This window comes from Thunnus thynnus, chromosome 13 (genome assembly GCF_963924715.1).
Source record: "Thunnus thynnus chromosome 13, fThuThy2.1, whole genome shotgun sequence".
In the NCBI taxonomy this organism is placed as follows: Eukaryota; Metazoa; Chordata; class Actinopteri; order Scombriformes; family Scombridae; genus Thunnus; species Thunnus thynnus.
The window spans coordinates 12,441,547-12,457,564 of NC_089529.1; the positions used below are offsets into that span (position 1 = coordinate 12,441,547).

The window sequence follows — 16,018 nt, forward strand, 5'->3', positions numbered from 1 at the left end:
CCTTATATCAAGATGAGCATATATCATAAATGTATTTATGGAAATGCATCAGTGATATCTCCTTTGAACATGAAACACACCTACAATTATAACAAAACTATAGTCTACAGCTAACACACTGTTCTGCAGGTATAATGTTTACCATGTTCATCATCTGAGTTTAGCATGTTAGCAACATCAGCTGATGGGACTGTCTTAGTTTTGCAGGTATTCAGTCATAAACCAAAGTATTAGACAAACTGAAATTTTGAGCTGATGATGGCACTTGTTGAAAAGTTAAGAGATCGCCAAAGTTATTATAATTCATCCTGAGGAGGACATGAATGTCTGCATCAAATTTCATGACGCTCAATCCAATAGTCTTTTATTTCACCTAAAACCACAGCTATCAACCTCATGGTGGCGCTAGAGGGAAATTCAGAGGATCTCCAGATCAGAAATCTTCATCCTATGTGGACCATGAATGTCTGTACAAATTTTTGAGTTGAGTTTTTGAGATATTTCAGTCTGAACAAACGTGGTGAACAAAGTATTTTTACTTAATTTATATTTTTTACATTAATACTATAATGAAAGTATTTTTGCATGTGTGTTTCATCTATTTAAGATTGATCATAATATGCTCAGTGTGACTGTGTGTGTGTTTTAGACAATATGTGCATATATGAATCATGTAGCATTTCCCAACAAGGACAAACTGCAGCCGGATCATATGATGTAACCAACCTGTATGGTGTACAGTAGGAGGTGGTAACAACCAGCAGGTAGTGCAATGTTTCATTGATTTCAAGATGTACTCTCACTGTATTCATAACACAAATTACATAAGATGCGGCACACTGGCACACAATTTTGTGAAATGTTGGGACACATTGTCCCTCTGTGTTTGGTTCCAAAGGCTGCCAATGTAAAAGCTCTGGGCACATACTCACCTTTACAGTTGATCTTAACATACACTGTTAGCAGCCTCTATTCTCTACATTTCACTGTGTGGGAGGACTTGTGAGAAATGTTTCAAAACATGAGCATTTTTCACATTCAGTTCTAGCTGAACTGTCACATATACTGTACTGTATGGATTTTAGTGCAACACATTCACCTTCCTATTTCTACAAGCTTCAATATTACCACGTGGAGAAAGGAAAGTCCTCACAAGCTCAGTATTGATGATAAGTGCAATCTACTTTTCTGAATGCCTTTACGAGAGTGGCTTGAACTTTGCTCACTACATTCTCCCGTCATCAGGGTCAGGCAGGTCGATGGCATGTATACTTAAAAACACTCACAGGCTTAGAAATCACCTCAGCTGAGGAGCGTCAGGTGGGTGCAGCAGTGTTGTCAGTGGACGAGAGTAGAGCAGAACATTCTGGATGGCTGGAAGGAGACGAGGACGAGGAAGCAACGTCCAGCAACAGGCCCCACAGAGCCAGAGAGGAGGCCCTCGCAAGGTAGGTGGTCTTCTGTCATTATGAAACAAGGCCTCCATGTTTATTCTTACTAACACTTCAAATAATTATCATAGGGGAACCTGGAGAATCTGGTTAAACTTATGCTTTTCATACTTATATTGTGTTTTCATGTGTCAAGCTTTGAATAGTAAATGTTAATAATTCCTCTGTGGTTATTTGACTTGGGAGTGGACAGTTAACTGGTTAGCTGGGTGGGACGATGTAGCCATGACTCATTTTTATGTATTGCACAGGATTACATAATCAATCTCAAGTGATATTAAGCTTTTGTTTGCCATGATATAAAATGATAAATGAAGCCATTCTTTGGGTCAAAAGTAATTCCGTGTAATTAGTTATCATTTCTATAAATGTAAATAAGGATTGTGAGTCACACAATACAGTGCGTAATGTACACATAACATCTGTGTCTCAAATGTGGAAGCATATGAAAGCCTACATTATGTTCATGTCTTACTTGACTTTGTAAAGTGGTAAACTGTGGCTAATTTTCAATAGCTAAGAGAGCATATTTAAGCAGGAAAGCAGGCTAACATTATTATCATTCACAAAGTTCTGAACATTTGAAAATGCAGTTTAGGAGTTAAACTAAACAATCTTATAGTTTAAAATAACACAAGACACGTGGGACATTTTAGGCAGAACAAGAGTTCAAAGTATACCTCACAACAGATAAAGCTGTGTATATGTAATGTATACACACACAAACACAAAGTCCATGACATACCCAGCTGCTCATTACTTCAGACTGCTGAGATTATTCACAACTGTCTTTAAAATATTATCAAAGGTTATCTGGCTTTGATAATATCTTTATCTATGTCAAATCTAGGGAAGAATCCAACCTGCAAATTTACAACGTCTCATGTGTTTATGAAAATAGACCTAACAGCACAGTTAATATTGCAATGCACTGTTGTTGTATTGTCTTCCTGTATTGTTTTGTTTTTGAGTGTGAGGTAATGACCTAAACTTCTAGAGTTGCCCATAGGCGTGAATGTGGGTGTGAATATGCTTGTCTGTATACAGACAGTGAGATCTTTTTCAGTTTGTACCCTTCCTGTCACCTGATGCATGTCGAGACCCTGAACAGGACAGGCGGTTAAGCAGACGGGTGAACTGATTTGGAAAAATACAGCATTTAATCAAACCTAACACATATTTATTTCCTTGTCTCTGTATTCAGGCTCTGAGGGAGCCGGCTGCTTTTGCCAAGTCTACAGGTTGTGAATCAGACGTCCAGCATGAAAAGCTGACAATTGCCCAAGCACGGAGGGGCACACCAGGTCACACTTCTCATTTGCTTTGGTTGCCATTGCTAATAAATAAAGGAAAACTAGTAGAGTAAGAGAATTATTAACTTGAGATGTTTCAGTATATTGCTTTTATTATATGATGTAATATCAGCTGATATTACCAATGTTAGTATCAGTCTAATATTGTTTTACTGCTGGTTATTTGGCTGATTGTCGGGTTATCGTTATCATAATCTTTTTCTCCAGTAATGCGTCACGCCACACTAGAGCCCGACCGATATATCGTCAGGTGATATTATCAGCTGATATTGGCCTATCACAGATATATCTGTATCAGCGTGTATATCGTCTGATGTGCGCCAATATTTTTTTTTATTTTTTAAAGTTGTATAGGCAGCATTTTATGTATATTTGATCCTTTTTCTTAATTCAAGTTTAATATTCATAGATGTATGTTTTTTTGTTTTATGTGTTTTTTATTTATAGTTATTTATAATTTTTAAATTGCCAGTGAAGTTTACTGTTTCAGGGCACGTCACTTGATACAATAAAGTTTACTGTTAAACTATAAAATATCCTGCCTCCATTACATATCTTCGTCACAAGTGTTTGATCCAAACATTTAAGGGATCACTGCAAAAAAATATGTGTGTATGTATATATTCTGTACATATAAGATTATCAACTGATATATCAATATCAGAATTTTACTCCCTAATATTGGTATTGGCCCCAGACATCAGTCGGGCTCTATGCCATACGACTGACAAATTAGCAACAGAATGAAAGAAAATAACTTGTTTTGATTTTCTTGCTCTTGCAAATATTATCAGTGTCATTATTGGCTAATATAGGTATAAAATATCAGATATTGGTATTAGCTTCAAGATACCATATCAGTAAATCCCTTTGACCCTCCGGTAAGTTTTTGTAACGCCATGCTGGTATCCTTTCATATTTCTTATCTTGTAGCTCATCGTCCAGTGCGAGTCTACGCTGATGGGATCTTTGATCTTTTCCATTCGGGGCACGCTCGAGCTCTGATGCAGGCAAAAAATGTTTTCCCCAACACATACCTGATAGTAGGAGGTAAAGCATGAATCTCACTCCCTCAACAATGCAGTAAACACAGTAAAAACACACAAAGAAAGACAGTTTAATGCTTTCTGTATTAGCTGAATATAAATTTTAATCTTAGAACAAAATTGCCTTCAAAGTACCAAAATCTTAAGGCTCTTAGGCTAAATCTTCCAATTTAGTAATTCCAGATTAACTCTTACTCCCTGCTTAGTCTAAGGTCCTCTCTGTCTTTGTGTCTCCAGTCTGCAGTGATGAACTCACCCACAAGTTTAAGGGCTATACAGTGATGACAGAAGACGAACGCTATGATGCCCTGAGGCACTGCCGTTATGTTGATGAGGTGGTGCGGGACGCTCCCTGGACCCTTACCACAGAGTTCCTCCAGAAGCATAAGGTCAAAGCTCATGCAGTCATAGGACACCACAGCTTCTTGAAATGTCGCACAGTGGCAACAACAAGGATATCAAGTGTTCAATCAGGGTGAATACTGTCATGTTACACTTACAGATCGACTTTGTGGCCCATGATGATATCCCTTACACCTCTGCTGGATCAGAGGATGTTTACAAACACATCAAGGAAGCAGGTGAGGATTCATATAACCCATTGTGATACATTATGGTTGTCATTTATCATATTACTTGAATAACTGACATGTATTATTTGTGTTTTCATGTCAGGAATGTTTGTGGCCACTCAGAGGACGGAGGGCATCTCCACATCGGATCTGATCACTCGTATCGTCCGAGACTACGACATCTATGTCCGACGCAACTTGCAGAGAGGATACACAGCCCGAGAACTGAATGTTGGATTCATTAACGTAAGGGAAAGCATATTTAATAATTTAAAACATCTAAATATTGATGTTTTTGACACAAACACAATACAATAATGTACTGACCATTTCTTCCTGTGTCTTTCTTGACAGGAGAACAAGTACAGGCTCCAGAACCAGGTGGACAAGATGAAAGAGACAGTCCGTACAGTGGAGGAAAAGTCCAAACACTTTGTCTACAGAGTGGAGGAAAAGAGCCAAGACCTCATCCACAAGTGGGAAGAGAAGTCACGAGAATTCATCTTCAACTTCCTGGAGCTTTTTGGACCAGATGGAGCTTGGGCACGTTTACCTTTAAATTAATCCATAAGACACTGAAAGGAAGAATCCCTCTTAAACATCAGCAGCTATTGAACCTTTAATTTCTAGGTTGATTAAGTTGTTAAATTCTGTGTTAATATTAATAGATAAATATATATGACCAGCAAAAAATAATCCTGCACATAACACCCCCATAAAACCATAAATTCTTATCATTACACCTTGTTTGTACAGAATAAACAAACAAGATATAATATGTTAATAAGTGAGCTTTAGAGGTGCTCGTATGTGGGTTTTATTGCTTATGGACAGAGTCAGACTAGTCTTTATGCTAAGCTAAGCCAACTCTTGCTTTTCTGGACAAGATAAACTCTTCCTATGTCCCTTTTTTGTTTTATTTTGTACTGAACAACAGCACAAAAGATGATGAAATATGTGACAGAAGCTGTGACAGAAACAATTGTCAGTGAGGCCAGTGTGTGAAAGGAAAGGGGGTAAAAAAAAACTTTTCAGGAAAAGCGATATCTCTGATGGCGTCTCCATCACGGATAAACATCCATAAACCTATTTTGAAAAAAGAAAAAAGACGTCTTGTAACTTCAGATCTTTCCTCATAATTGTCATGTTTAGATTTTTTCTTCAGTATCAAAAGTAATCCAGTGATAGCTGTTTTTTACCTTAACATCCAGGACCAGAACTGGCTTATGCAATAGACCTCCCCACAAACTGCAAATAGAAAATATTATAACCTACAAGTAGACAAGTAGATTTGGCAGGTTGGAGGAAAGTGACAATAAACATGTCATAAGATATTTAACCACAACATAACTCAAGAAAACACATCAAATCACATCATTGCAACAAAATAAATCTCTCCTCTGTTTCTGTCTATGTTTAGCATGCGATTCAGGAGCGGAGTGGGCGAATGCTCCAGGCCCTGTCACCCTACTCGTCACCCCGTGGCTCCCCCAGCAGCAGTCCCACCAGACGTCGCTCTGTGTCTCCTGACTCCTCCCCCACCTCCACCTCTCCCCCCTCTCCCTCCCCTCCTTCCTCTCCATCCTCCTCCTCTTCCCCCTCCTCATCTAAAAAGGAAAAAGGGACACGCTCCTTTCCAAAGTCTGCCTCCACACACAGCAGACATGCACAATGAGCTCATCATGCTTTGGCTGTTTATAATATGTCATAATATGTCTAAGGGGGCTATTGATTAAAGCAAACAACTAAAAAATGAAGTGGTTTAATTTATTACTGGTTTATTCAAGTGCAAGTGCAACATATCATAATGTACAAAGTGTTTCTTCACTGAAAAGTAAAGGAAAAGAACATTAATATTTTGATGTGGTGTGATTTGTTTTCTGTTACTTTTCCATATGTCTAGGATCTAAATACACAACACATACCCTTAAAGTGTCTTCACAGTGTTAATAGTTTTTTGTCATTTTTTTATATTAGTAATGGATCTAGTTACTTTATTATGTGAAAAGTGTCTTATAGTGAAGAATCCACAGATAAATTTTAGCTCATTGTTTTGGTTTTATGGCCTGAAAACATGTTTCTACCAGCAATGAGCAAAAATCTGATAAATCTTTGTATGCTTCCTACAGCGCTGCACAGCAGACAGGCAAATCTGATGATGAAAGAACATATAGCAGTTAAAGACGTAGATTTTTTTTATTCAAGAGTTGGTAGAGAGCAAATAGAGCAACAAGACGAGTGAATGATTAACTTGTCAAGTGACCAGGAACACAGCTCCAAATGACTCCTAATGTGTAATGTTTGCCAACACCATAACTTTATATGGTTGTGTTTGAGTTTTCAGCTCTTTGTGGAGCTCCTCTGCCCCCAAGTGGTCAAAATAATCAATTATTGCAGCTAACAGATGTGCCAACATTAATGTACCTTACAGGACAGGTTCACATTTTTGCAAGTTTATCTTGATGCAGCAGTCACATATCTATATAGATACAATGAAAGACTTTTTTCTCTCTGTATTGTTCCTCATGTCTATACTAGCTGAGGTCCCTTACTGACATGATTCCCATGTAAGAAATGGGGAACAAAATCTAAAGTTTTGGCAGTCTGACAAAGTTCAAGAGGGCAACTTCCATATTTACAATTTTTTAGTGCCAAATTCCCTCTTTGTGTGTCCTCAGACAGTGTTTTCTTGTTGAGCTGTGGTGGTGGGTCAGTCAGAAAAAGAGATACAAGAAAGACTATAACGTTGGTAGATGTTTGTTATATTTGGATAATTTTTCTAATTATTTTAACATTAGCTTCAGCTGAACTTTTAAAAAAAGAGGATTGTGGATTTTGTCTCCCATCTCTTACAATGGAATTAAGAGAGGATCTTTATATGGCCATAATGGACATGAGGAATGAGTATAGTGTCAAAAAACTGTTTCAATGCACAAAGTAATGTTAAACACAGACTTCCTCTAAGTGTAAATATCCTACTAGTAGCCTATAAAGTATTAAGTTGTTTTAACTTTAGCTGCTCTTAATTATATTTTAACGGTAACCATAACAACAGGGCTGTAAAAGGACATTAAACGTCACAGCCGTAGTACTTATCATACCACGACTATAAACCAATCAGATTGCGAGATTTTAATGACCCGATTTGTAAATTTACATATTCATAGACTCAGGAATTTTCAATGAGGGAGAATGAATAGGTGTAATTTTCAGGATTTTAAGAATAAAATCTAACTTTTTTGTGTGGAAAAAACATATCAGACACAAATTATTAGTATTTTAGTATTTTATAGATATATATCTTTAAACATGTCTAAGGAGGATGTTTTATAATATTTATAGAGGGGCCCTGCTTTGATCTCGTTTTAACAGATTCTGCAGTCAAACCAAAGCAGATATTGAGTACAAAGCATCAACTGAGCGTCAACATTATATTATTAAAACGCAGATAAGGAACTACAAACCTATCTGCGCATGTCCCCGGTAAGTGTCTGGGTCTTGTAGTATCCTCGGCTCATTTAAAACCGTGCCTATGACGTCACCGCCGGCTAATGTCCTACACGGATTAAAGATGGCTCCTTCTCACGCACTAAGGTGCTGTAAACGGGCTCTAAACTGGATACCTGTCCTGTTTATTAACCTGGTGGTCGGCTGGTCTTACTACGCCTATGTCGTGGAGCTCTGCGTGTGTAAGTACGCTCACTTTGGGTTTTTTTTAGTTTTTTTTTCACAAGTGTTTATTCATGTGTCGGGAGGTGCGGATTTGTGCTCGTGCTCACAGTTGCACGGTGGCCAACTTTGATAAGCTAGTTGGAGTGAGATTTAAAACCACCCTCAGGCTGCACTGTCTCATCTGTCTGATTGTTTATTCATTCACATAAACAGCATTCAGCAGCGTGTATAATGTTAATGTAATCAGGCGACATTGTTTCTGTTAGATTAGGAGAGGAGAGACAGCCTGGCCAGCTTGTACAGTCATTAATTAATAGTTAATACATTAATCATTATGGCTGTTATGATTCAAGTGACGTCAGATATTATGTTGGCAGAAAGAAGCTGCAATAAAAACTTTATCTGATGATTAAAATGTGCAGTGTGTTGTGAATGAATGGACAATAACAGCTCCCTTCAATGACACAAATTAAACTATGAATGGGTCCAAGTGTATTTCCAGTCGCTGTGTTTTATAGTATCAGCTGGCTTTTTCCCAGTACATGTACTGAGGACATGAGTTATCTCTTGTCCTCCTCAATATATCTGAATTTGAACACATAACATGCATTTTAACATGCATGCATTTGAATTTTGCATCTCAATTTACCACAAGGTGAGATTTTACAATTGGCAATGATTGTAATCATTTAATTGTTGTTTGAGCACTAATGGAGCAGCTTTGTCAGCCAGCTGTAAAATCCTTATGTAAATCATAATGAGGAATGGGTATAGATTAACCATGGGATGCATCATGTTACTCATTGTCTATGGAGAAATTTAATGAGGGCTGGAGAAGAATGAAAGCTGTTAAAACTTTTACAGTGCCTGGGGGAACAAAAATACAAATGCACAGCCAGTGTTAGATATTCGCACTGAATTGAATTTAAACATGTTACCATGTTATAATGGCTGTTTATTGTCAAGGTGAATTTATCTTTAATTGAATGAATTAGTTGCAACACAGCATAAACAGGTGCTCTCAAGTGATTAGGATCCATAAAATCCAAAAACATGGAGACAAATCATCGATTCAGACAAAGAGACTTTACAACTGTACACAGATTTATCATCCGGTTGAGGAAAGGATTTCCTAATTTGTCTAATATTCAAATGCATGCATTATTATTTATACACTGTAGTATAAACCTGACTCAGTGTTTCAAGCTTTCAGTCTTTCTCCCTGCACTCACAGTCAGGTTTTTATGGTATGTTTGAGCCTGGAACTGATGATACCACTATCAGCATGTGGATGTACTGTAGCGACTGTGGTCAGGACAGGGACAGCCCTGCTGCTTAAACAAAGCTCTCTCTTATGGGTGGGTCACTGCTGGCCGTGCCAGGCTGCTGCCACATGGTGTGAGAATGGGGTGGTGTGTATGTGTGTGAGGTGGGGGATGTGTTGACATGCATTCTTTGGACATTCATTAATGCTCACTAATTAGTTTTTTTTCTCTGCCCTCTGTGTGTGTGTGTGTGTGTGTGTGTAATGTAGATACAATCCCAAATAATGCAGAACGAAGTAAGTGATACATATATTACATGTTAATTCACGTTTGATGCTGTAATTCCTCCTCATTTTTAATGTTATATCAAAGATTATGTCACAGATTCCAGTGTCACTGCATTTAAAACATCTTCTGTCTCTCTACAGTCAGCTATTTGGTCATCTTTCACATTTTCCTCATCATGTTCATATGGTCTTACTGGAAAACTATCTGGTCCACACCAGCCAGCCCTTCAACAGCGGTAAGCCGAGAGTAGTGTCTTTAAACTCCTCACCACAACAGTTACCTTCTTTAATGGCTACATGGAGAATATTTAACTAAAAGCAAACACAATAAACATATGTTTTGTTTTCCAATGAACACACCTTATTGTCATGGTTTAAGTGTAGTATTTCATAAATATACATGTATAGAGAACACATAATTTCACAAATAAATATTGCATGACTGTTCAATGCAAGTTTACAATATGTAATTTGTTGGGATTTCTTTAACTACATTCACATTCCAGGCCTTAATGCTCAATTCTGATGTTTTTAGTCTGATTTGATCTTTTTGTGTTGGTTCACATTCATGTTTGTAAGTGACATGTATCCAGCTCCAGTGTGAACATCGCTGAGGTCCTAACCTGCCTGCCAAAAATCAGATCTGAGTCACTTGAAGCAAAAAAAAATCTGATTTGTGCCACTTCAGCGTGTAATGTAAATGTAGCCTCTGACTCAGTCTTTTCTCCTCCTGTCAGTTCGCTCTGCCCAGAGCAGAGAAGGAACTGTATGAACGAGAGGAGCGGGCCGAGGTGCAACAAGAAATCCTGAAGAAAGTGGCCAGGAATTTACCCGTGTATACACGCACAGCAGGAGGAGGTGAGGCTTTTCACTACAGCAGCAACAGTGACTGTTTGGCTTACTGTTTAAACGCCCAGTAGCTGCTTGAGAGCAAACCACTGGGGAAATTGTGTAACTGATTTACTGTTGTCACCACAGTTTCCTCATTGTTCACCTCATGTATGACACTCACATGCACAACATAATATAAGACATACAAAAGAAATTGTGTAAATGTATTGCTGCATTGTGTCTTCCCCTTTTGGCTGAAAGTGCAACACTGTTTATATCTTCTATGAGAGAATGTACTCTGTGATAAAAACCATAAGATGTTATTTTCCTCGTCTGTCTTGTGTTTACGGAACTGCGTGTAACAGGAGGGTTAATTAGACTCAGGTGCACCTCGTTACCTCTGTGGGCCACACCTGGCTCTTCTAATCACCAACAATGGTGCGTTTTATACTTGGTCTCAAAGGGCCATTTGAAAAGACACTAATAATAATAATAATACCACCATATTTATAATTTCTACCTTTATTACATTTGTAGAGTTGGAGGATTTATTCATTTGAAAATTTTGAGCAGCTTAGAAAGTCTTCAAAGTGTTAAAAAATTCTAAATACACCTCAAATTCTTGTTTTTCTTCAATAAACCTCATATACTGTATATAGTTATTCAGTAATGTTTGAATAATTCTGCTTTCATTTTTTCTAAACAGCCATCCGATACTGCGACCCCTGCCAGGTAATCAAACCTGACCGCTGCCATCACTGCTCAACCTGTGAGATGTGAGTGTACACACTGTAATTAAGGCTCATAGTTTTCATTTTTTTACTTTATCCCCATAAAAGACCTGTATTTTTCACTCTATTTTATGTCCTCATACATCCAAAAGTTGTTTTTTCAGACTGCCAGTAAACATTGTTCACTGCAGCTTCTGCTAACAGAAATATGTTGTAACTATGTTACATAAGAAGAAGACGAATAAATGGTTAACCAGAGAGTTTATTTTTGCTGCAAATGTTAGTTTTAAACCAGTGTTGGGTGGTGCTTTTCTAATTAAATCATCCATTTTAAACATTTAGTTTTAAATATTGAGCAGTATGTGTTATCTTATGCTGACGTCTTTTTTTTTCCTCATGTGGTATAAGTGCCTCTGGGTAACTGATCAGCCAAATGTCTATAATGTCTATAAACATTTACTAGATGGCACTGACAGGATGTATGTTTTCCTTATTCCCGTTCTTCAAGGTGTGTGCTGAAAATGGACCATCATTGCCCCTGGTACTGTAGGCTTTTCTCATTTAACTATGCTTTTAATCACCTTTGTCCATACAAGTTGTTTTTATTGTAAAATTTTAAATTTTCTCTTGAAGAAAATGTAGAGAAATGATCATGTTTCACTTTCTGTCCCCGATGTTCTCTTCCTGTTTCAGGGTGAATAACTGTGTTGGATTCTCAAATTACAAGTACTTTGTCTTGTTCTTGGCCTACGCTTCACTCTACTGTTTAGTTATTTGTGCTACAGTCGTCCAATATTTCATCAAATTCTGGACTGTAAGTACAGAAATGTCCTCTGTTTCATTAAATTGCCTGTTCTTACATGTGTGTGCTTGCTGTGGTTGCAGTTTATTAAAGGTGGTTTTAGTATCCTTTTGAATCTCACGTTATTTATAAAATCAGGATTCAGCAGCTTTGGGTTAAAAAACTTTATGGGGATTTTGGAGCAAGGGAAAAACCATGAATATGCTTCCCTTTAAAAGTTTTGAAATACAGAATCTCTAATTATTGAAGTAAAATGTAAAAATGAGGATGTGGTGAGGCATGTGATCACCCACTAATGGTTGCATTGTAAGATATCAACCAATAGGTTACAAATGCTACACTGTGGTGCACAATTGTGTATCATGTGAATGCTTATCAGAGGATCGTCTTCAGCATACTGCTTCACATGAGACAATGGCTTCTGTCATGCAGTCTAACAGTGAAGGAGTATGTTGTCTTACAGCCAAAACAATACTAACATTTAAGTTGTATGAGACAAAAATAATAGATGGTGTTTCCAGTGACTTGCTTATTAATTTGTTGCCCCGAGGCAACAAATTAATAAGATTTAAAACTTTGCCACTTCTACTGCAGTCAGTTGTTTGCTAATGACTTGCTGACTTGCTAAAGGTTAACACTTTTGTCCTTTTTTTTTTTTCTTTTCCCTCTGAAGAAACACCTACCTGACACACACGCCAAATTCCACATCTTGTTTCTGTTTTTCGTGGCGGCGCTGTTCTTCATTAGCATCCTGTCGCTTTTCAGCTACCATCTCTGGCTCGTGGGAAAGAACAGGACCACTATAGGTAGCTATAGGACATGCATTTCTTGATAAAGATTCAGTTTGACACACACTTTTGTACTGAGATTGTTAACTTAAAAAAATTTTAATATCCATTTTCAGAGGCTTTTAGGGCTCCTGTCTTCACAAATGGTCCGGACAAAAATGGGTTTTCTTTAGGCTTTAGCCGAAATGTAGCTGAGGTGTTTGGAGACCAAGCAAAGTACTGGATCTTTCCTATTTTCTCAAGGTAAAACTACTCTAACCTGACACATCTGTAGCTATAAATCACCTACGCAATCATAATGATGCAAATAGATAGACATTTTGTCAAAACTGTTTAACCTTATATTTCAGTTTCCATTTTTAGTGTTAAAGCTATTTTAATAGAATGGAGAAAACCAGAAAAAAAGACTAATGAAGTACTACGATCCCAAAAGTACAATTAATCATCATTGCTGTCATGTTGACTTATGCTGTCATTATCTCTGTCTGAATCAGTCTGGGAGATGGACATTCCTTTGTTACCAGATTGGTTCACATAGATCCTGAACAAGCAAACAGTGTCCTTCAGCAAAATGGCAAAAGGTGAGCATTCTTTAAAAAAAAGTTTTAATGTTTTCTTTCAGTTTTGGTGTTAATCACTAATTTGACTTTAATTACAGCCTTGCTGATGAGGAGACCAACCCTTGTGTGCTCGGTAACAATATACAACACGAAGTGGACGACGGCAAACAGAAAACTGGTGATGCTTTTTCTCACATTTTCATTTTTGTTCTTATGGTTTATGATAAGTATAGTTTTATAATTACTGTTTCTTCTCAAAAGAGCTGTAACAGATCTAGAAACATCGATTTTGTACAAATTGTTTCCTTTCAGATGGAGGCCAGATAGTGTCTGTGACAGTGGAGAGTGAGCCATAGCAGGTATGTGGACATGACATAAACACTTTGTCCTCCTCCTGTGTTTATTTGTACTCATTGTCGGCTGTCCCTGCAGGTCGCAGGCACACCAGTAAAGAGCACGTCAACTACGATGCCTTAAACCAGGATCATCTGCACATCCACAGGAACCATCCTCCACCCTCATTTTGACAGTGCAGCCTCAGGTCGCATGTTTTGTATGTACGTTAAATGGACCATCCTTCATCTTTTGTGCTTGTAAAAGTTGCACCACCACAATACTGTTATCATGTCAACAGAGGCTGTGCAGTGACCCAATAGACTGCACCAGTCTGAACCAGAGGCGATTCACAGGTTTTGTCTTTGTTACTAGCCAAAGACATTCAAATAATATTATTTGAAAAACTCTGGGGCTGCTTTTACTCCCCCTTGAGCCAATGTTTCTTTTAACTGAAGGGAATAATCACATTATAAATTTCAACTAGAGACTCATCCTTTGTCAGTATTAATCAAGAATTAATAACTAAGCCTCAAATTTGTTTGTTTGTAGAACAGTGGGAGCCACAAAAGTGATATTTGTCTTCAGGACATAATTGATTAGGAGTGAAAACTCTGTGTGAACCATATGTGCAATATGTCTAAGCAGGTTTTAACTCCGAGCACAGTGCAATTATTAAGACCAATCGTCAGTTATCAAACGGTCTGATTCAGTTTACAGTTTACGTCATTGAATATATTTAATGGTCTTTCTGTTTACACTATTAATATATTTATTTTTTGCATTTCAGTTTTTATATGATGGTTGACATAAGCTTCAAATGTGAGGACCAAATCCAGTTTATCTGCTGTTTAAATACTTAATTCCAAATTATTATTTAAGACACCAGTAGATCACATATGCAGAAAATTATCAATGATATTTTCCGTTGCACTATAAATAATTGTCATTTATTTGTTTTTAAGCTTTTATAAATTAATTTCATTGTCTTTCTGTGTCTATTGATTTTATTGTAATGGCTTATATGTTTTATTTATATGTACTGGTGTTTTGTTTTAATGTTCTCTTCATGAGAACATTAAAACAATGGTTAGTTTCCTCTGATGGGCAGGTTGGGACCTTGCATGGTAACCCCTGTACCCATTCAGCGTATGAATGTGTGTGAATGGGTGAATGTGATTTGTAGTGTAAAAGCGCTTTGAGTGGTCGGAAGACTAGAAAGGTGCTATACAAGTACAGTCCATTTACCATTTACCATTCATTACTTCTACTTAATCTCACACTCATGGTCAGTCCTTTGCAGTTTATTTGTATAAACTGAATCAGTCTTAAGTGTTAATGCCAAGGATTAATTCTATTGTTGTTTTTCCAGTTTGATGATAAGATTTATTTGAAAGTTGGAGAACAAGAGCACAAATTAAAAAAAAAAAAAAACAATACACCCTACATAAAGATTTTGTCAGAGAGGTCAAGGACTTTTGATCCATTTTGACCTTGAGTGTGAACCAGGATAGATAAGCAGGTCTTTATAGCCCACTGATGAAAGAGGAGGCTACTGTCATCATAAATGCTCATCTCTGTGCTCCTGGCAACTGCTTCATTTTATTACATCCCTTTTAGTGGAAATGATGCACAGCACAGTGTTCCATTTGCCTGAGTGAGCAGTTAATAATTATGTGTAGATACTACTGACTGGTAGCCCATATGAATGTACTCACACAACTTCTCACACACACAGTTTAATAACTAAAACCACCTAATACACCCCCAAGTGGCAAGAGCTGCTATTGTGGTTATTCCTGTAAAGAACTGCTTTTTTTATTGGGGAAATGATTCATGTTCTGTAACAATAAATGTAATTTAAGAAACTATTACGTGTGCTCCTTTTCTTGTGATTGTAAATGTGTAGGTTGTAATTTGGAGCTCATGAGAGGAATTTAAAGTTTAATTGACTGTGAAGCAACTGATGTTGTGGATGTTGTCAGATGTTTATGATAACCAGCTCAAATTACAGGATTGTGTTCAGATTAGTCCAGGTTTCAGACACTGCATGTTTGATATGATTATTCTGTTTCTCAGCTCAGTCAGTTATTTCTGCCTCCCAGTGCAGGATCTCCAAAATCTTGAATATTCATACAATCGGTATTGTAATTTGCCTTTTGTGTATTGTTTGCTAAACGTATTACAACTTCGTTTGCACTCTGGACATAAAACACATTGTCAGACTTGTACACTGTAGAACAAGTATGTTAAATAAGGGACATTCTCTCTTCAAACTATTGTAGAAGAGCTGCCAACCTACAGTAAATGAGGAACATGTGGAACAATAATCTCGGTTCTCAGTAATTTAGAAATAATGCCTCAGCT

At 37.3% G+C, this 16,018-nt stretch overlaps 2 protein-coding genes across 2 annotated transcripts; both read left to right on the top strand.

The window, feature by feature from the left end:
- Window positions 1-1,022: 1,022 nt before the first annotated feature.
- On the top strand, window positions 1,023-6,236 carry pcyt1bb (phosphate cytidylyltransferase 1B, choline b). The gene is made up of 8 exons (XM_067608001.1): window positions 1,023-1,448; window positions 2,656-2,755; window positions 3,698-3,814; window positions 4,048-4,199; window positions 4,313-4,391; window positions 4,486-4,628; window positions 4,737-4,925; window positions 5,803-6,236. The coding sequence occupies exons 1-8, from the start codon at window positions 1,371-1,373 to the stop codon at window positions 6,055-6,057; spliced, it is 1,113 nt and encodes a 370-aa protein (XP_067464102.1). The 5' UTR covers window positions 1,023-1,370; the 3' UTR covers window positions 6,058-6,236.
- Window positions 6,237-7,899: 1,663 nt separating this feature from the next.
- On the top strand, window positions 7,900-15,522 carry zdhhc20a (zinc finger DHHC-type palmitoyltransferase 20a). The gene is made up of 13 exons (XM_067608002.1): window positions 7,900-8,071; window positions 9,589-9,615; window positions 9,748-9,842; window positions 10,344-10,464; window positions 11,144-11,213; window positions 11,677-11,709; window positions 11,862-11,982; window positions 12,644-12,776; window positions 12,875-13,001; window positions 13,253-13,339; window positions 13,417-13,496; window positions 13,631-13,677; window positions 13,751-15,522. Exons 1-12 carry the CDS (start codon window positions 7,915-7,917, stop codon window positions 13,672-13,674), a joined length of 1,095 nt encoding a protein of 364 aa, XP_067464103.1. The 5' UTR covers window positions 7,900-7,914; the 3' UTR covers window positions 13,675-13,677; window positions 13,751-15,522.
- The last annotated feature ends 496 nt before the right edge of the window (window positions 15,523-16,018 follow it).